Below are 17,927 nucleotides of genomic sequence, written 5' to 3' on the forward strand. Positions count from 1 at the left end.
CTTGCATATTGCGGCAAACCCAGTGTTTCATGAACTTACAAAACATATTAAAGTTGATTGCCATTTTGTACGTGATGAGATTCAAAATGGTTACATTTGTCCTGCTTATGTATCGACTATCGTTCAGCTGGCTGGCATTTTTACAAAGGCACTAGGTCGTAGAGAATTTGAATACTTTCTCCGCAAGTTGGGTATTCACAATCTGCATACTCCAACTTGAGGGGGGGGGGGTTAGGATTAGGAGTCCGTTCATGTATATATCCTCTTTGTATATATCTTCTTTCCTTATCATGAATAGTTCAGATAGGATAGGAAAGGTTGAGTCCCTGTAAACTTAGGAGTTCTAGTTGCCATAAGCTTAAGAGTTCGGTGGTTGTATTCATGTATATATATTTGAATTTTCAATGAATATTTGACAGAAAATGATAAACCAGAAAAGCTCTGGTTTTACAATAAGTTTATAAAAAGGCATATAAGGTTTTATTGTGTTTAAGTCTCCTCGGGCTTCTCGAAAAAAAAAAGTCCCCCAAGGTCACTCCTCAAGTATGTTTAAATCAATTTATGAATAATTTGGGTATATTTAAGTCTTTTGCCCTTTTACTTTATTATCACATAGGAGCTCAATAACTGCTATCCAGTCTTAGAATAATACAAAATGAAAGATGTTTAAATCCAGGAATTGGGATATATTCTTGCTTCTCATACCAACTTCACAGTCACATCCTACTATGTATTAAAAATATTTCTCATGAATGATAAGATACAATTAGAGGGGATGTTTTTGATGTATAACTGATACATGATGTAGGTCAATATGAGGAATACTCCATGATGAAATAGATCCAGACTCAAAATCCATATGGAAATTTCATATACTGTCAGAGAACATCCTAATAATCCAGTAGGCACCACATCAGCATAACATGAAAAATGTCTGACTGTTCGAGGAAACTTCAACCAAATGCTAGGCCTGCACAGAGACTGCTGAAGTGATGCCTATATAACAGCACCCTCTTAATGATCTGGACTCAAAAGCCTGAAAGCCAAAGGCATCTCAAGTGCGAGTTCAGGCTTGAGTATCTGCGAATCAATTGGTTATTTCAAGTAAAGAGTTAATTATTTGTACACCCTGTTATTTTAGGAAATAACATAAATATACCACAAACAAACCTTCCGTTAATAAAACGTCTATGTCCGTTTATAACTTACACCATATACCTATTAGATTTTTCTATAATACCAATTTCGCCCATTCATTTCAAAATATTGTATGTGTTCCCAAGCTTTTTTTGAAAGCTAGCTTGTAAAAGCTGCTACGCATCTTTTCAATCCTAACGTTATTTGCAGCTTACAGAGGTGAAAGCGTTCATGTGGAGCCCGTAAGACAAGTGTTTGAAGTTACGGTTCCACTCAACAGAGAACGTCATAAGTTGTGGTTTTCTGTTCAACTTGTATTGATTTTTGCTTTTTGGATTTTAATGTCATTTCGGGAAATTGAATTCGTATGATATATTTGACCGGTTTTCATGTTTTTTTTTTTTGGATTTCTCTCTGCTAAATAATCCTTCTCTCGTTGTCCTCTTCTCTGCAATTACATTAACATTTTCTCAACGCATTCATCGGTAACTTTTTTGGGGGTTATTTTTCTTTTCTTTTATTACTCTACTTGGTTTAGTCTTATGGGACTGATTTTCCTCGTTAGACTTCATTTATTATTATTTTTATTTTTCTGATTGTGTAGTGCGGTGCCATAATTACATTCTAATTTCTCCCTAACCTCTGCGTGCACAGTTCATGTGTCCCTCTTCTTTATTCATTAATGCATATTCTTTCTCTTTTGTTTTGCTTACGATGTGGAGCGTTTGATGATTCCATATATTTTACAGAGATTTTCTGTTTTATTACTCTTTTCTTTTTCTTTTATGTTTGATACTGTACTGGGTATTTGGTGATTGCACACTAGCAAAATTGGTTCATCACAGCCACAGGGGCTTTCGGCTTTCGAGGAGATCGCTTAATCTCAACTAACAGGAAACTCAGGAGAGAAGAAATGAATCAGGGAGAAAATTAGGGGCATGTTTTGAAAATTTAATGAACATTGGAGGTCATTTTTGTCTTTTTATTCTATTGTTAGATTTAATTAGGGGTCCGATCTGATATGGTCGACTTCTGATCACCCCTATCCGGTCTCATATATATTATATATTTATAAAGGGCTAGGGCATCAAAGAGAAAAGATAACAAAAAATTTAATTAACTAAAAGGGGCTAGGGCATCAAAGAGAAGAGATAAAGAGATTAATTCAATTATTAATTAAAAGTTAAAATTAAAATTATAAGTCTTTAGTCTTTATTCTTTATTATAATTTTATTATATATTTTATAATTTAAAGCCTAAATATTTGATATTTCGTTTTATATATAAAAAATTTAATAAACCAAAGTTAAAATTATATTTTGTTTTATATATTTGAAATTTTTGGTTTGGTTTATAAAATTTAATAAACCAAACCGAAGCCATAAACCATATTTTTAAAAACTTTGAAGCCGAATCAAACCATTTTTTACAGACCAAACCAAACCACAAATTCGATTTGATTCAGTTGGTTTTACAGTTTGAACCGTATAATGAACACCCCTAGAACTAGATATGAAGCCATTACATTTTTCCTCTTGAAGGCAGAAGAGATTTTAGGAAGTGGACCTTTTATCTCTTTTTCTTCTGCCTGAGGATCCATGTAGCTATCATTTGCATCAACCTCTTCAAGGCATAAGAGATTTTAGGAAGTTGACCTTTTAGCTCTATTTCTTCTGCTTGAGGATCTATGTAGTTGTCATTTGATCAACCTCTTCCCTCAGAAGGGGAAGTACCCAAGGAAGCCAGAGATTTTAGGGGTGTTCAAGGTCTTGGGTAGAGAGATGATCTTGAAGTGGTTTTCGGGATGTGCATCCACTGATACATGCACCTCTCCATTAACATCTCTCTCTCTCTCTTCATTAGGCTTCATTTGGTTTATGGGATGGGAAGGGAAATATGGCATCCCATAATTTTGGTGGGAAGGAGGGAGAAACTTGTTTAACATAAAAAACACTTCCTTTTAGTGTTTTTGAGAGTTAATGTTAGATCAATGCATGGTCCATTAATAAATTATTAATTATTTAATAAGACAACAATAAAATAGTTTAATTATAATTAATTATAAAATAAAATATTAATTATCAAAATACTATATAATAGAACATATTTTAATTGTTAACAATTGATTAATAATAAAACATAAAATAAAAGAAATACTCCTAATTAATTCATAAAAAATTAAATTACTAATTAATGCATACAATTAAATAACTAATTATTAATATAAATTAATAAATAATTAATATCTAATTAGTAATGAATAATAAAATACTACACAAATAATATATTATTAATTAATTAAAATAATTATTTATTATTAACTTACTTAATAAATAAAAATAATGATTTTGATTAATTAAAAATTAGTAATACAAAATAGAAATTATTGATTAATTTTAAAAAATAAAATTAACAATTGGGTGACTGATTACATATTAAAGTAAGAAAAATATTAATAATAAAACATAAAATCATATAAATATTACTAATTGCCTAATTAATAATAATAATTTGGATAGATTTTCCCACTATTTTCCCTATTGCAACCAAACGAGGAAACAAGAAAAATTTCTACCCATTTCTAGCAATTTGTGGTAACAACTTCAACTTCGAAGGGCAACTGCATTCAATTAAAAAAAAAAAAAAATACAAATCGACAAGTCCAGAACACGACATTTCTTATCTCTGTAACTGTCACTCTGTGGAACATCATCACATTTGTGTTTTCAGATATTATTGTTATTTTATATATACCTGGAGAATACAAAGGCAGTGCAACTGAAAGAGGAATGCTCATCATATCATCATCTCATCCACCTCTTGGCTCTCGCTGTAAGATGTAAGAAATAGCAAGCAAAGCTGGCCTGGCATTAATATTTCGGATTTTCAGTATGATCCGATCAGAGTTCCTCTACACTATAGTACGATTTGAAGAAAGAACTCAACACCAGTAACCTAAATACATACCCGTGTCAGGCAGACTGCGAACATGTCGCGTTTCTAATGCAATTTTCTGTCCCACGACAAAAAAAAAAAATATATCCTTTATTCTATACTATTTTCTAGATCACGGGATTGATTACCAAACACAATTTCATTCAATTCCATGAAAGACAAGGCCTCCACCCTGAATTGATGGACGGATCGCCAACAGAAAGTACGTACTTTTAACTAATAAATATAGATAACCAAAGATCCATGATACACATCACCTCCAATAGCTAGTCCACACCATAAACTCACTACCAGGTAGAAGCAGCGAGCAGCCATGGCCATTTCTACTTCTTCATGCATAAACATAGTACAACACTTAAATATTTAATTATTAATATCATCTACGTCTACGATGGGGTTTCAGAAATCAGAAATCAGGAAAGCAGCGTATCCACCAATCGATTATCGATGTGGGGAGTGTCATCCTCCTTGTCAAAGGAGAGCGGGTGTGCAATCCATGGGAAAGGGATTGCCCAGAACGTTCTCCATGTAGTAATGCGGATGTGCTGCATCCATCACCACAAACTGCATCTCTTCCGATGGTTTCCAGTGGCGCTTCCTCTGATTGATAAACCAGTTGTTTATCTGCTTCTGATCCAGACCTGTAGACTCCGCCAGTGCCAGTTTCTGTGACTCCTGTAATAACAATTAATATTTAACCATCTATTGGCAATGAACACAATATAGATAGATATGGAGTTCGGTTAAGGGAGAAGATCTAGACCCAGTCGGGGGGTGGGGGGGTGGGTGCCCCAGATCAGAGCCTCTGCGTCAACATGGTAATTAACTAAAACAGATGGCAGGATATAGAGATACCGATGGGTAAGGCCATTTGTAGTGTCGACTCCACCAATCCAGCAATTGCTGCCTGGCTTCCTTGGGCAACTTCCCCTTCTTTCTCTTCTTCAAAAATTCCTGCTTGAGGCTGCCCAGATATCCACTGTACTTGCGCAGAAGTTGACCTTTTAGCTCTTTTTCTTCTGCCTGAGGATCTATGTAGTTGTCATTTGCATCAACCTCTTCCTCAGAAGATCCATTTCGATCTGTACCCTCACCACAAGCTGATGGCAGGGCATATGCAAGTTAAAGAGAGAAGCTCCAGTATTAATGAAATTTGAACATTCCTATAAACTTTATACAATCATGTAATGAAGTTTAAAATGCTTCTTGGAAGGGCGTCGTCCAAGCTTCAGAAAAAAGTACAACATCTGGAAATAAAATTAAAACAAACTTTGATATCAAACACAGTAAAAACTGTATTCTTGATTGAGATGGACTTTGATATTAGAAGAGATATACAGATGCTGGTCAAATACTTGAATCATCCGAAAGCCCACATTCAAGTTGAACACCATATAGAAACCATCATCACCAAAGTATTCCAAACAAAAATCATGTTACATTCAGGGGTAGAGCTAGGGAAAAAAGGGTTTGGTGGGAGCTTTTAACTAAAATGTATTTGAATGGTTAGTTGTAATAAATAATTAAAAATGTTTGGGGACTAACTTTTCATATAACACATGCAATGCTGACGTACACATTCAACCAAGATTGCATGTGAGAATTTGATTTTGTTCATAACAACTATCCCAATCGAGGCAATTAATCATAGAATTGTACACAGTGAGACATGATAATGTTATCCAGACACAAAACAAGAAAGTATAAAAATTATATACATGTCACGAAAATGATCTATACCACATGTGGATAAAAAAAAAAAAAAAAAAAAACAGACCAATGCAAGACTCTAATGTAGATATGAAGAAATGATCAAGTAAAATTGGCCTTGGATTTTGCTCTCCTATTTGCTTCTTCCGTTTTGTTTTTTCTCCTCGTATAATTTGTTCCACAAGATATTGGATGGGGGACACAGATCATGGCCAAAGCCAGTTCAAACTAGTGATGCAGACATGGTTTTAAGCATTGATACACCCAAATGTATCAGCAGAGGTGCATTGGTACTTCAAACCATGTACATTTTATTTTTATTACTTTTCTTTTCAAACTTTCATTTTTGTAGATATTTTTATATTATTTAATAAAGGGTTTCATGAAAACACCTTCAACAGGTGTGTCAAAACCTCACAATACAATACGATATTTTGAACCTTGCTACAATGAAATGAACCACAGACAATTGACGATAAGAGAATACATGCATAGCACACTGTAGAAGACCTTGAAGACCATTGCTGGTGTTGAATAATAGAAAACAAACTAACCTAATCCAAATGAAAATCTTAGCTACTATAATGTGAGAGAACAGGAAAAAAGCCACGCTAGTGGATATGGCCCTACCAATCAAACAAGACCGTATAAGCAGTTCCCACTCCCCAAATTATAGTGCAAACTAATATAATAAAAGAAAAAAAATTAAGAACTCAAAATCCCCAACAACCATTTACTAATTCTCATATCAAATATGTGCCTTCAACTTTTTTTGCACTTCTTAGATTTTGCATACCGAAAGGTACACGATAAAAGTTTTGCCATTTTTTTAAGGTATCATTCTACTGAAAACTTCTCTCAGATGCACACATGCATTTAGTACTTTATGCATTAGATCACAATGGACTTCAAAATTTTCCATTAGCTTACTTATATTAATTTGACAAAATATCTCAATTAAAAGAATCTAAAAGACATAAAATTTCCAAGATAATGAATCATCCTTTCAGTTTGTTAACACACCTCCTATAAACTGTTTGTTAATATAGACTTGCTGTAGTTGATAGTACTAAGTGAAAATTAAGATGGGACTGTCAAAGGTGGCAACGGTGTACTTGTACAATTCATCACTATAACGCCTGATCTAGTATGTGCCCTAACATATATCAGCCACCTAGCAGGAAAAAGCACATGGATGAATGTAAAAAAAAAAACAAGTAAATGTCGATACCCAAGGATGGCAACCTGAACTTAGAATTCTCAAATCTTTACAGAAAAGTCACCATGGATACAAGGATTTCCTTCAATTGTAACATAATTACCCAAATGAAGAAAATCCATCTTTTACATTTTGCAAAAATGAAAGTACAAAGCTAGTTATATTGACAAGGAACAAAATTTGGAGGAACAAATGTCACCAATCCAATGGATAAAACAAGGGATACAAGGTCAATGATCCATCTCAAACTAGTTCAAGAACACTAATCCTCTCCACTTTGTAGGAAAAAAAATCCAAAGGTTAGGTCTCATATCCAATCCAACCTACCAAGAACACATATAGATGGGACTGACATTTGGTAATTGCCTTTTTTAGGTTCTCTAACGTTCTAACCTCCCTACATGGAATTTAATGGGGTTTTCCCAGTAGTGATATTGGGTATTGTCATCGCCAAAGACTTTCTTCTCTGTATTCCTTTACAAAATAATAGGTTGAGAATCATCTTCAAGAAAATGAACTTATGTATCTAAATTCCCTCAGGTGAAACCTACTAGCTCTTTAGACACTTGTTCTTTCTTAATCTCCCTCAGCAATTCTATGCGATATCCAATGCAGTCCTTCATATTTTGATATAAAATTTCCTCTAGGTTACTACCATGAAAACATAGTTCTTTCATACTTGGTTACCTATAGCAGTAGGGTTCCATATTGTGTTGGTTGGTTCAACCTTTTGAGTAAATTCCACATCCACAAACATGTCCCACCATGTCCTTAAATTAATCTATCTGGGTACCATAACATAATGCATCAAGAGGGTGAATAGGCCCAAATCTACATTACCATCCAACAATGCCTAAATTGCTTTGCATTCTTTAGTAAATGAAAAGATTTTCCTGTATGCATTTGAAAATATATTGGTAAAACAGCAATGTGGATTTCCTAAGAACTAATAATTTTTTTATCAGTCTCTTTTATTGAATTAGAAGTGATAAAAAAAAAACATAAATGGTGTTCCAAACACTCCAAATCCTCTCGGGGAACTAATCCCCAAGACAAATGATTCATAGATGCTCCTTAGGTTGTGTTTGGTTGCAATGCAAATAAATTTACACTGATGCAAAACTATGGCAGTGCAAATGATTTGAGTGTAAATTCTGACCTATTTTTGTTTCAAATTTTAGCTTATGTTGTTTGATTGTAGTGCAAATGAAGTAAATTAAAACATGACACAAAATAAAGTAAAACCAAAATAAAATTAAATGATTGCTTTGCATTTTTTTTGCATTTGCACTCCCATGCATTTGTACTAGTGCAAATAAAACTGCACTACAACCAAACACAGCCTTAAGAAATGGCGTACGATTTAATCATAACCAACTGACATCAGACTCAAACACCAGCTAAAAATACATATACTCTGTGCACATAAGTTTCTTCCTAAACTAAGCCAAATCTATTTCATAGGTCTCAGAAAAAAAAAAGAAAGAACAAACTTCAAATGCCAAAACTGTATCCAGATTCAAGAGCTCATCCTAAACTCACATGCAATGCATCTCAACCCTTTTGATTTCCAATATATAATAGTTAACCTGAAGGGCTTGAGATATAAGTAGGGAAACCTTTCATTTTCCCATCCAACTCTGAATCTATAATGCCATTGACGAAACACTGAGCTTGAGATTTTTCATTTTCTCACCCAACTCTGAATCTATAATGTCACTGACAGAACACTGAGCTTGGGAACAGCTGATGAAAAGGGGGGAATGATTGTTCATTGAGAATATCCTAAATTCCTAATTGACCCTTTTGAGGTTCCATATTCCGTTGACAGCTTACTATCATCACATACTCATGTATCAATATGTTCTTATTTCCCTAAGAGGAAAACATGTATTGAGTGAAACTGTGATACCTAAATATTGTCTATCCAAATCACAATTTCAACTCTACCTATGCTCTCTTAAGGCATGGAACAGTAATATATTACACAAATATATGGAAATAATACCTCGTGTAATTGAGATATATAGTTAAAATGTTATTTGATAGGTTATTTAGAACAAAAGATGCAAGATGAGAATCAAGAAGCCATAGAATATTTGAAATTAAAGGTTCCTTGATAAGATTTACAGAAAGTTCAGTCATCTTATAAAAAATAACATATTGATGAAATTTCTATTAATTTCTGAAAATGAGCATCAGAAGCCTGCACTATCCTTTCAGGAAAAAAAAAAAAACCTTTCCTGCTCTATAACAGAGGTGACTACCAGTCTGTTCAATGATCAGAATATTATGTATCATCAGCAAAATCATTTTATTATTATAACAAAAAAGGAGTATCATAGATTAAGATGGCATTAAGCCATTAACTGAGTAATAAAATGAACATAAGTTAAATTAATAAAAGGTAGGAAGATATACATCCAATAAAACTGTATACAAGATATATGCACAAAGATCTCCAGGACTACTTTCTTTTTTCAATTTTCTCAAATTTAAAGCACATAGCATGGAAGGGTAGGATAGAAGGTGATTGCTTATTTGTACATGTTAACAGGCTACCATTTACAATAGAATTTCTACTAAACAGCATTAATTAGTTAAGTTTAGCCTCTATACAGATTTCATAGAAACGAACGACTTGAAATTTCTTTATTATAATATTCTGTTGTAGTTGTATCACTGTATGGCTCAGCAGGTACCCTGCTAGTAGGTTTTCTCCTCAAAATCATAAATACATTTAAATCTTTCTCGTGAAATGTTTCTTCAAACATGACCAACCTCTTTAAAAGCGACAAGGAAAAAGAAAACAAAAGGAGCAGAAGTTTGGGTAAATTACCATGTTATCAGTGGGGACGAGCGAAGAAATTAAAAAAACGCAAACAACTCATGCACAGATAAATCTTAAATAGCTCACCCTGTGCCTCATCTATTCATTTTCCGAAGGCTACGCAAAGCACAAACCAGACTTGCACTAAGTTATAAACATGCATTCCAGACTAGCATTCAAATCTTCTGGGCAAGTACTCCCTCCCTCCAAATGAGTAGGTTCATCCTAACTGTGCATCTCTCAATTCTCAACTTACAGGCGTCGTTAAATAGACAAGACTTAAAAGAAAATACGCGCGCTTCAGCTGTTTCGGAGATACAGAAAACATTAAGCCCTTCAAAAGCCTTCACAACCAGCTATTTTCTATCACATCAACTGCAGAAATATGTCAGGTTTTAACGAAACCGAGCCTGGAAATTTTCACAAGACAACAAGCCAGAAAAGACCGACTCAGATCACAACGAGAAGACAATCAAAAACACCGCTGCTTGCCTATCCGTCTACGCTCCGCTCTATTTGGATGTAAAGAGGGAAATAGAAAATATATAAACATGTAATTTTCGTTACACAAATTAATAAATTATTATGCAGAGAAATTAAAAACCTAATCTGTCAGTTGTCTAATGCTTAGGTCGACATGCATGAACATGGGCATGGCTGAAGGACGTTATTATACTAGTTATTAAAGAAACAAACCCAGTAAACAGTACAAAATTAGTTAAAATTATAGCTAAAGAGAGAAACAATGGTAAGGAAGAGAAGGTCGTCACCGGAATCTACAGAAGAAACGGTTAGGGCTTTGAACTGGCACTCGATCCTCGAGAGGAACATCATAGCTTCTTTAAAGGGTTTGGTGAGCTCCTGCTCGTACTTGGTGAGCATCTCGCAGTAGGCCTCCATGAACTGATCGAGAGATGGATCTTCGCCGATGCAACCCCTTCCGTTACGGCCCATGGCCTCCTCGGAAGCGCATGCCTCCTCCAACTTCGCGACCACTTCAGGAGGTGCTCCGACCTGTCCGGCCGTATGTTAAAGAAGGATCAAACAACGAAAATGGAAATTAACATGAAAAGGATTGTTACCCTTATATCTTCCTGGTTTAATGGGTTTTTGGTTTTACCCTTCGTGGAACCAAATCTTTGGATAAGAATAAAAAAGCAAAAGATTGCAGTTACAGACAAGGTTTTGTTCCTTAGAATCAAAATCTCTCGATTGGAAGAAGATAATATGATGAGATCGTTGACAAATTTTCAGTTCTTTTTCTTTTCTCGTCCATTCAGCAAGTCGGTTCTGATATTGTATGGTAAATTATCGTTCACCTTTTGACAATTGACGTAGGCCGACAGGAGACGAGGATAGTGAGGATGCGCCATTATCTTAGCCCTGATAGAGCAGCTGCTTCCATCGTTGTTGTTGTTCCTGTTGTTGTTCTCCATGAAATAACACCCAGAATTGCTGTTGTTGTTGTTGTTGTTATCCTCGAGAATCAGAGACGAACCAGTACTGCCGATATGGTTGTGGTTGTTGCCGGAAGGTAGAGGAAGAAAAAGACTATTTGTTTCTGCATTAGGAGTAGAAGTTAGGAGAGGCATCATCATCATGGAAGAAAGTCCATTACTGTTATCTCCAAAACCCATCAGACAAGAATTACTACTAGGACCACCCTCCATAACTCTCTCTCTCTCTCTCTCTCCCCACGCCTTGTTGCCTTTGTACTTGATATTTTGTTTGCTTTCCCTAGTTAAATAACCATAACTAGAACATCTCTCTCTGACTCTCTTTCACTCTCATTTTTTTCCTTTTCTCTTTTGGTTGTTATCCCCCCCCCCGCCCCCCAACTCTCCCGGTTTTTATGCTACCACACTCAGCCTTTTTGCAGAAAATCCTAAGTAGTAGTAGCAGTCAGTTTTGGGGGGTTTTTTCTTGTTTGCTGGTCTGCAAAGCAGATTCAGGTTTCAGACTTCCTTTGGAAACGGGTGTTTTTATTTCCTGTACATTAACAGCACTACTTCAGTTCCCCCTTTGTTTCTCTCTCTTCTTTCTCTCTCTAAAAGCGAGAACAGTGAGAGAAGAGAGAGAATAGTAGTAAGAACTGTGACTCTGTTCTGTGAGAAGAGGGGAGAAAGATGGAGAGAGAGAGAGAGCGTGTGCGTGTGTCTAGTAGCGACGCAGGGAGCACGCGGCGTTTACATATGGTGCAAGAAATAAGAAGAAAGGGCGCCCCATGTTATCCTGGGCGTCTGCAGCAAAGCTTTTCCTTCCCGAGATGAAACCCCGTCTCCCTCGTTTCTTGCACTACCACTGATTCACTGCTATAACAGGCTAAGACCTAAAGACCAACTAGAGACCAGAGAGAGAAGAGAGACATGTAGAAATAAACGATCAAATCGAGGATGGTCTATAGTACCGGTGGACTGAAAGATTTTTGGGGCACGGTGCTGTTGATGGAAATCCGTCCATTCATTTAATATTCGCTCGTGGATTGTCGTGTTCCTCTCTCACTTTCTCTCTCCCTCTCTCGCTCAATCTCTCCGTCGCTCGTTTTACATAAAAAGTATTTTTTCTCCTTCCTTCTTCGCTTGCAAAGTTGCAATCGGTGATCTCACATCTCTCGTCCGTTCCTTTGGCTCTCTCTCTCTCCACCACCCCTATTATTAGTCTCATCCCATCTAATCGGTAATTATTCACTGTAGGAAAAGTGGGAGAAGCTAAAGAAAAGCTGGCCAAGTAGTGGGACAGTCCGAATGTCTCTCCCTCTCTATCACTGCTCTGGCCTCTGTAACTCTACTCTGGGTTCATCCATCATCCATAGTGCGCCCTCTCGCTCTCCCACCTTTGCTCACAGATTGCGAATCCTCTACGGGAACCGGAGGACGCTCTGCCAATCACAATATGCCACGTCAACCTAAAAACCCAAGTATACGCAGTTGGCATGGATTATCAAATTAGCCCAGTTTTACGAGTTAGATTGTAGAGGCAATTGATCATCCGTAGCTAACTTGAACCTTTTTTTTTTTTTTGATAGGCTGCCAGCTTAAGCTACTTATAGGTTTAAGGTAACAGTAGAATCAGTAGTAATACTAGATATTAGATTAGATAGATAAATAACCTAAATAAAACTTGGTACATATTCAGTTATTCGCACCCTACAACCTACGCGAAATTGATGATTACCAGTATTTATTTTAGTTTTATCGTCCATTAATGTCAGAGCAATAATAAAAAGTTAAAATCCTCTGAAGATACTAGTCTTGCTCGAAGCTTTAAAACAAAAAAAAAAATGGAGACTAGCAGTAGCAGTAGTACCACGTGCATACTCTACCTGCAGTCGTCTGTGCAAGAAGAAACCTTCAGTCTTCAGTCTTCCTTGCACAATCATCACTCATCAATACAAATGAATGTGATGAGGCAAGTTGCTTTTGCTGTTTCTAAACCTAAAAACCCGTTCGAGTATCCAATCAATGGAACCCCATTGGAAATACGATAACTTTTCGACAGCCATCTGAAAATAATCTCTCTACCTCCTCAGAGATCTGAACCATTGATAGGACGCTACTAGTCTACTACGAACTGTTAAGATACGGAGATCCTGCATTGCTGAGAAATATGAATTTTCATGAACGATGAGAATAAACAAAGGTGAACAACTCACTCAGGTATGTGTGGTCCGTATATGTTCCTACTTCCTATAACATTTAATAATTCAGAAATAACTAATAAGAAGAATAACAGTACAGTAAGGGAGATAGAGGCCTCTCCTTTCGTAGAGACTAACACACTGTTAATCTATTAGTGCAGCAACACGTGGCTGCTTGGTGATGGGAACAATTGGACGTCTCCTCTGTCTTCTCAGCTAAACGATCGAGTCGACTAGCAGACTAGCATAAACTATCATGCTTAGTTTCTTCAGCCTTCAGAGCTTTCATGCTTACGACGAGCCATGCTCGACTTGGGAATTACACGTGGCAAGTTAGCTCACCCTGAAAGCGCTCGACCGATTAGCTACATTCTCTTTTCTGCCACGTCACAGTACGTAATCTGACGTGACATTTTCAGGGTTTTTCAACAGTTCCAGAAATTTGATCGGTTGCTTTTCCCGTTAATTTCTACTTCTGATTGGAATTGAAGGTGTTGATGTTATATATGCTCGACGCTCATTGCCTTCCAACTCTTGGTATTTGACGGCGTCCGTTGCTTCGCCGTCTTGAACGTTTGACCATCCGTACTCGTTAAATGCAAATATACAGGCAATAAAATAATATTAAAACAAAAAAGAATAATATAAAAAAGGGGATGAGAAGATGGAATATGTGAGTAGGGTTTTGAGGTCTAAGTCGTTTTAGGGTTTGGGACGGCAAAAGCTAGGTGGTAGGGTTAGGGAGAAGAGATGGAGGGGGAGGGTATACGATGCGAATCCGTCAAAGACAGAGCTGCGTAAGAAAAGAAACGAAGAGAAAGTTGGAGAGACGTCACTGCTGTGAAGGTGGAGGACATGGGGAGTGAAGCCAGCCCAAGCTTTTTCTGGCTCGCCTTTAAGTCTTATCCATGATCATGAGAGAATAAAAATATGGAGGAAGGAATCAGTAAACAGGCACTATCGCTACTGGGGGTTGTAAAGGTTAAGAGCAGGTCCAAACAAAACAAAACAAACCCCTCAAATCAAAACAAAAAGAAACCCTCAAATCTCTCGCAACCATTTCAGTAATCTGGAAACAGTGACAACAGTTTTAGATCACTTTATTTATTTTTTAATCTTAGGTCCTTGTGTCCTTTTAAAATGACAATACACTGGATATAAGTCCTCAAAATCTATCTACTAAACTAATCTAAAAAACATTTCCAATCATAAGCCAATTGTTTATGAAACCAACTCAGTAAGTGATAAGTGTTTGTTTGTATATTTTTTAACTAGTTTAACTGATAATGTTATGCCTGTAAGCTTTACTTTGACATATTTTATTGCATGGCAACGACCCAAATATCAGTCTGGTCCAACTTTTGGTCTCTCTTGATTAGAGCAGACACATAATATATAAATATATAGTAATTAATTAAGAATGTTTGTATCATAAAACTCAGTCTTTTATGTATAGCATTATATTATTAATTAATGGCTAAATGTTTCATGCATCATTAATTGATTTGGTTTATAAACGTTTCTGTTCAGCGTTTCAATGGGGACCTAGACCCACCATTTCTGTTCCTTTAATGCTGTTGCCTGTAGGTGTTCCAGCGTTCCTCAGGTAAGTTAAGTATCCAATCAGATTACCGACTCCGCTCATATTTCAATTTCTGTCATCTGTTAGCCTTTCCCTTCACCAAACATTGAAACAAAGGCAAGACTACAATTGTCAAATGCAGACAAAGTAATAATAATGTACGTGTTCCCTCAAGCACTAGCTTGCATTAACAACCCTTCTTTATCCGGAAATTGACCAGAAAATTTGCCCTTGCAAAGACAAATTAGAACCCTCCACAGGAATGGATTGTCGCGTTCTGTTGGTTTCCAGGAATTATGCTTTGTAAATTGAGAGAATTATCGATCTACCTGCTTTTCAACCATGACAGTGAATGATTTCAGAACAGGGTTGACTCTTCCTACGTACCACCCACAGAAAGGAAATGCTCGTAGTTAAAGGTAAAAAATATTGGACAACACAGAATAAAATTGTAATAGCAAAGTGCAACAGAGACAACTAATTGAAGTACATGGGAAGGATGATATATACAAATCAACTCAGAGACTACTTCGAATTATTATTGGTTTTGGGTAGATGAGAAGCTAGTGAATGAGATATATAAATGTGTACTCTGATTACAAGAAAAAGGAAATGCAGGAATGAAGAAAATTAAAAGAGGACCCACATAAAGGTTGATTTTTTTTTTTTTTTTTGTGTCTGTGATATATTATGCAAAATGATTTTAAAAAATTTATATGAAGCTCGAGTTCAAACCTAACTTAGGAGAATCAAAACCAAATATTGATTCCTGAAAGTAGTAGTCGTAGCCTCTCAAGTTGTGCAATGGATGGTGAATATTCTAAGCACTAGCCAGTTTCAAGAACAGACCAAGTCTAATCCAATAAGTAAAATCGTTTAAATCAATTACTAACATTTCCAAGAATGATTTAAATAATCACTACTTCCACCCATCCTATATCACCTTCTAATTAGGCAAAATTATTAGATAGACTTCTTTTTCATGTGAGATTTAATCTGGGTAAGTATTTATATTAAGATAGTTTAATTCTTTAAATCACAGCCTTGGTATGATGTTATTGGAGCAAATTTATAATTAAGGTAGTGTTTGAATGATGGTAGATTTTCTAATGAATTATTATGCACCATGATTCAAATATTTCAAATAACTAGTTAAGATTTAATTACAAATTCCTTAAAATTGAATTGGGAATTGGGAATTGGGCCCCTAGTTCTGCCTCAATTCCCCTATTACAAAAACAGCCCTAATAAACAGATCTATTATCTAAGTGAACCAAGAATGGGCTGCCCCCCCTTACATCCGGGTTGGGAGTTATGGTTATGGGGATGGGCTAATTAAATAAAGAGTTATAATTTCAATTTTTTTTCAATATTTTTATTAAATATATATCCAATGAAAACACTGTAAAAAGGTTTGGTAAGACGTGGCTCCTGAATCTCTGGTGTTATCATTTAGGTGTGAACTGATCAAAGAGGTGGATTCTCTTATTCATTCAATGCAAAGCGTGTTAGGAGGGAAAGTTTTTCATTTTCTCTACATTTGAGGGGGGGCGGGTACGCCACTATCAGCTATCGTCAAAGAAGGTCCTTCACTAAAGTAACTGGAATTGTGTAGCATTGACTTTCTTTTTAAAATCAGTGGTAGTTTTATTTCATCTAGATAACATAAACAAGGTGATAAGACACCATCAGAAAGACTCAAGAGTTTTAAAAATATCGTTTGGTGAACTATTTTGATTATGGCACCATTGAGATAAAATGTTGAAGATCATGACACTCTATTTGCAACAAAATATAAAAGAAATAAAAACATTTCCAGAAAGATGAGTTTGTTAATTAGAATTTTAATCTTACAATGAGTTGAGGTGGAAATGTTCTTTTATATCATAAAAAATAAGATGTTAATGAGTCTCTCACTTAGGGCTGTCAACAGTCAGGGACATGGCCACTGAACCAATTATTAATCGGGATACAATCATATACTTAAAATCGTCAATGAGATGAAAGATTGGGATTATACTGACAGTTATAATTATTTATATAAATAATAATTTAAGACATGATTTTTAATAATATAATTTTAATAAAAATGACAGTAAAATAGTAAATTAGTTTTTTTAACTAAAATTATTTTATATATTATCTACCAAATTTATAATTTTAAAGATAAAATATAATAAAAATTATGAAAAATAATTTATTCATGTCTGAATCAGTTTGGAACAAGCAAAAGCTAGAATTAATCCAATTATTAATTAAGACAACACCACAGAACCAAAACCAATAGAATTAGTTCAGTTTGTTTTGATTGGTCGAGAAGAACCGAACTATCAACGGCCCTAATTTCATGTAATTCTAGTTTTTTTTTTTTTCTTGAGAAAATTTATTTATTTATTTATTTTGAGAAAAGTAATTCTAGTTATTTAAGTATCCAATTTTTAATTGAGAAGGATGAACAAGAATTAAAACCATAGAATTTGCTTGTTACCGGTAGATAGGAGTTGGCTGAGGCCTTAGTTAGATCAAGCCCAGAACAACTCAAACTGAAACCAATCCAACCTTTGATAACATGTTCATCTCATGTGTGTGTATCTACTTATTGCTGTAGATCACATTTAAAATATAACCTGGGACTACGTTCATCACAAACATGTCTAAATATTATTCGTGCTATATATATACATGTCTATAATATTTGCTCTTTCAAAATTGAACTTATAATATACCCAAATGAAAGATAAAAGTGTTAATAAATAAGCCCTGTGTTAGAACTTAGAAGGTTAGAGGAATCCTATAACCATAAACTAATGGACAAAGTTAAAGGGATTATGACCAGAAAGAATCAAAAGAAAAAAAA

The 17,927-nt window shown here is 35.3% G+C and overlaps 1 protein-coding gene across 1 annotated transcript; it reads right to left on the minus strand.

Moving 5' to 3' along the window:
• Positions 1–4,269: 4,269 nt before the first annotated feature.
• Positions 4,270–12,219, minus strand: LOC148878338 (homeobox protein SBH1-like). Its single transcript, XM_088953199.1, has 4 exons — positions 11,171–12,219; positions 10,622–10,865; positions 4,948–5,192; positions 4,270–4,767 (listed from the first exon to the last, which is right to left on the minus strand). Exons 1-4 carry the CDS (start codon positions 11,519–11,521, stop codon positions 4,564–4,566), a joined length of 1,044 nt encoding a protein of 347 aa, XP_088809325.1. The 5' UTR covers positions 11,522–12,219; the 3' UTR covers positions 4,270–4,563.
• Between the last annotated feature and the right edge of the window lie 5,708 nt (positions 12,220–17,927).

Source organism: Nelumbo lutea, chromosome 1 (assembly GCF_056320005.1).
Source record: "Nelumbo lutea isolate HS-2025 chromosome 1, American lotus-T2T, whole genome shotgun sequence".
NCBI lineage: Eukaryota > Viridiplantae > Streptophyta > Magnoliopsida > Proteales > Nelumbonaceae > Nelumbo > Nelumbo lutea.

What these genes read in the sequence shown, in the direction of transcription:
- LOC148878338 (XM_088953199.1), bottom strand. Translation starts at nt 11,521, where the DNA reads ATGGAGGGTGGTCCTAGTAGTAATTCTTGTCTGATGGGTTTTGGAGAT. An exon ending in CCTACGTCAATTGTCAAAAG is followed by an intron (nt 10,866 to 11,170) that starts GTGAACGATAAT and finishes ACGGCCGGACAG; the next exon opens with GTCGGAGCACCTCCTGAAGT. An exon ending in CGTTTCTTCTGTAGATTCCG is followed by an intron (nt 5,193 to 10,621) that starts GTGACGACCTTC and finishes CCCTGCCATCAG; the next exon opens with CTTGTGGTGAGGGTACAGAT.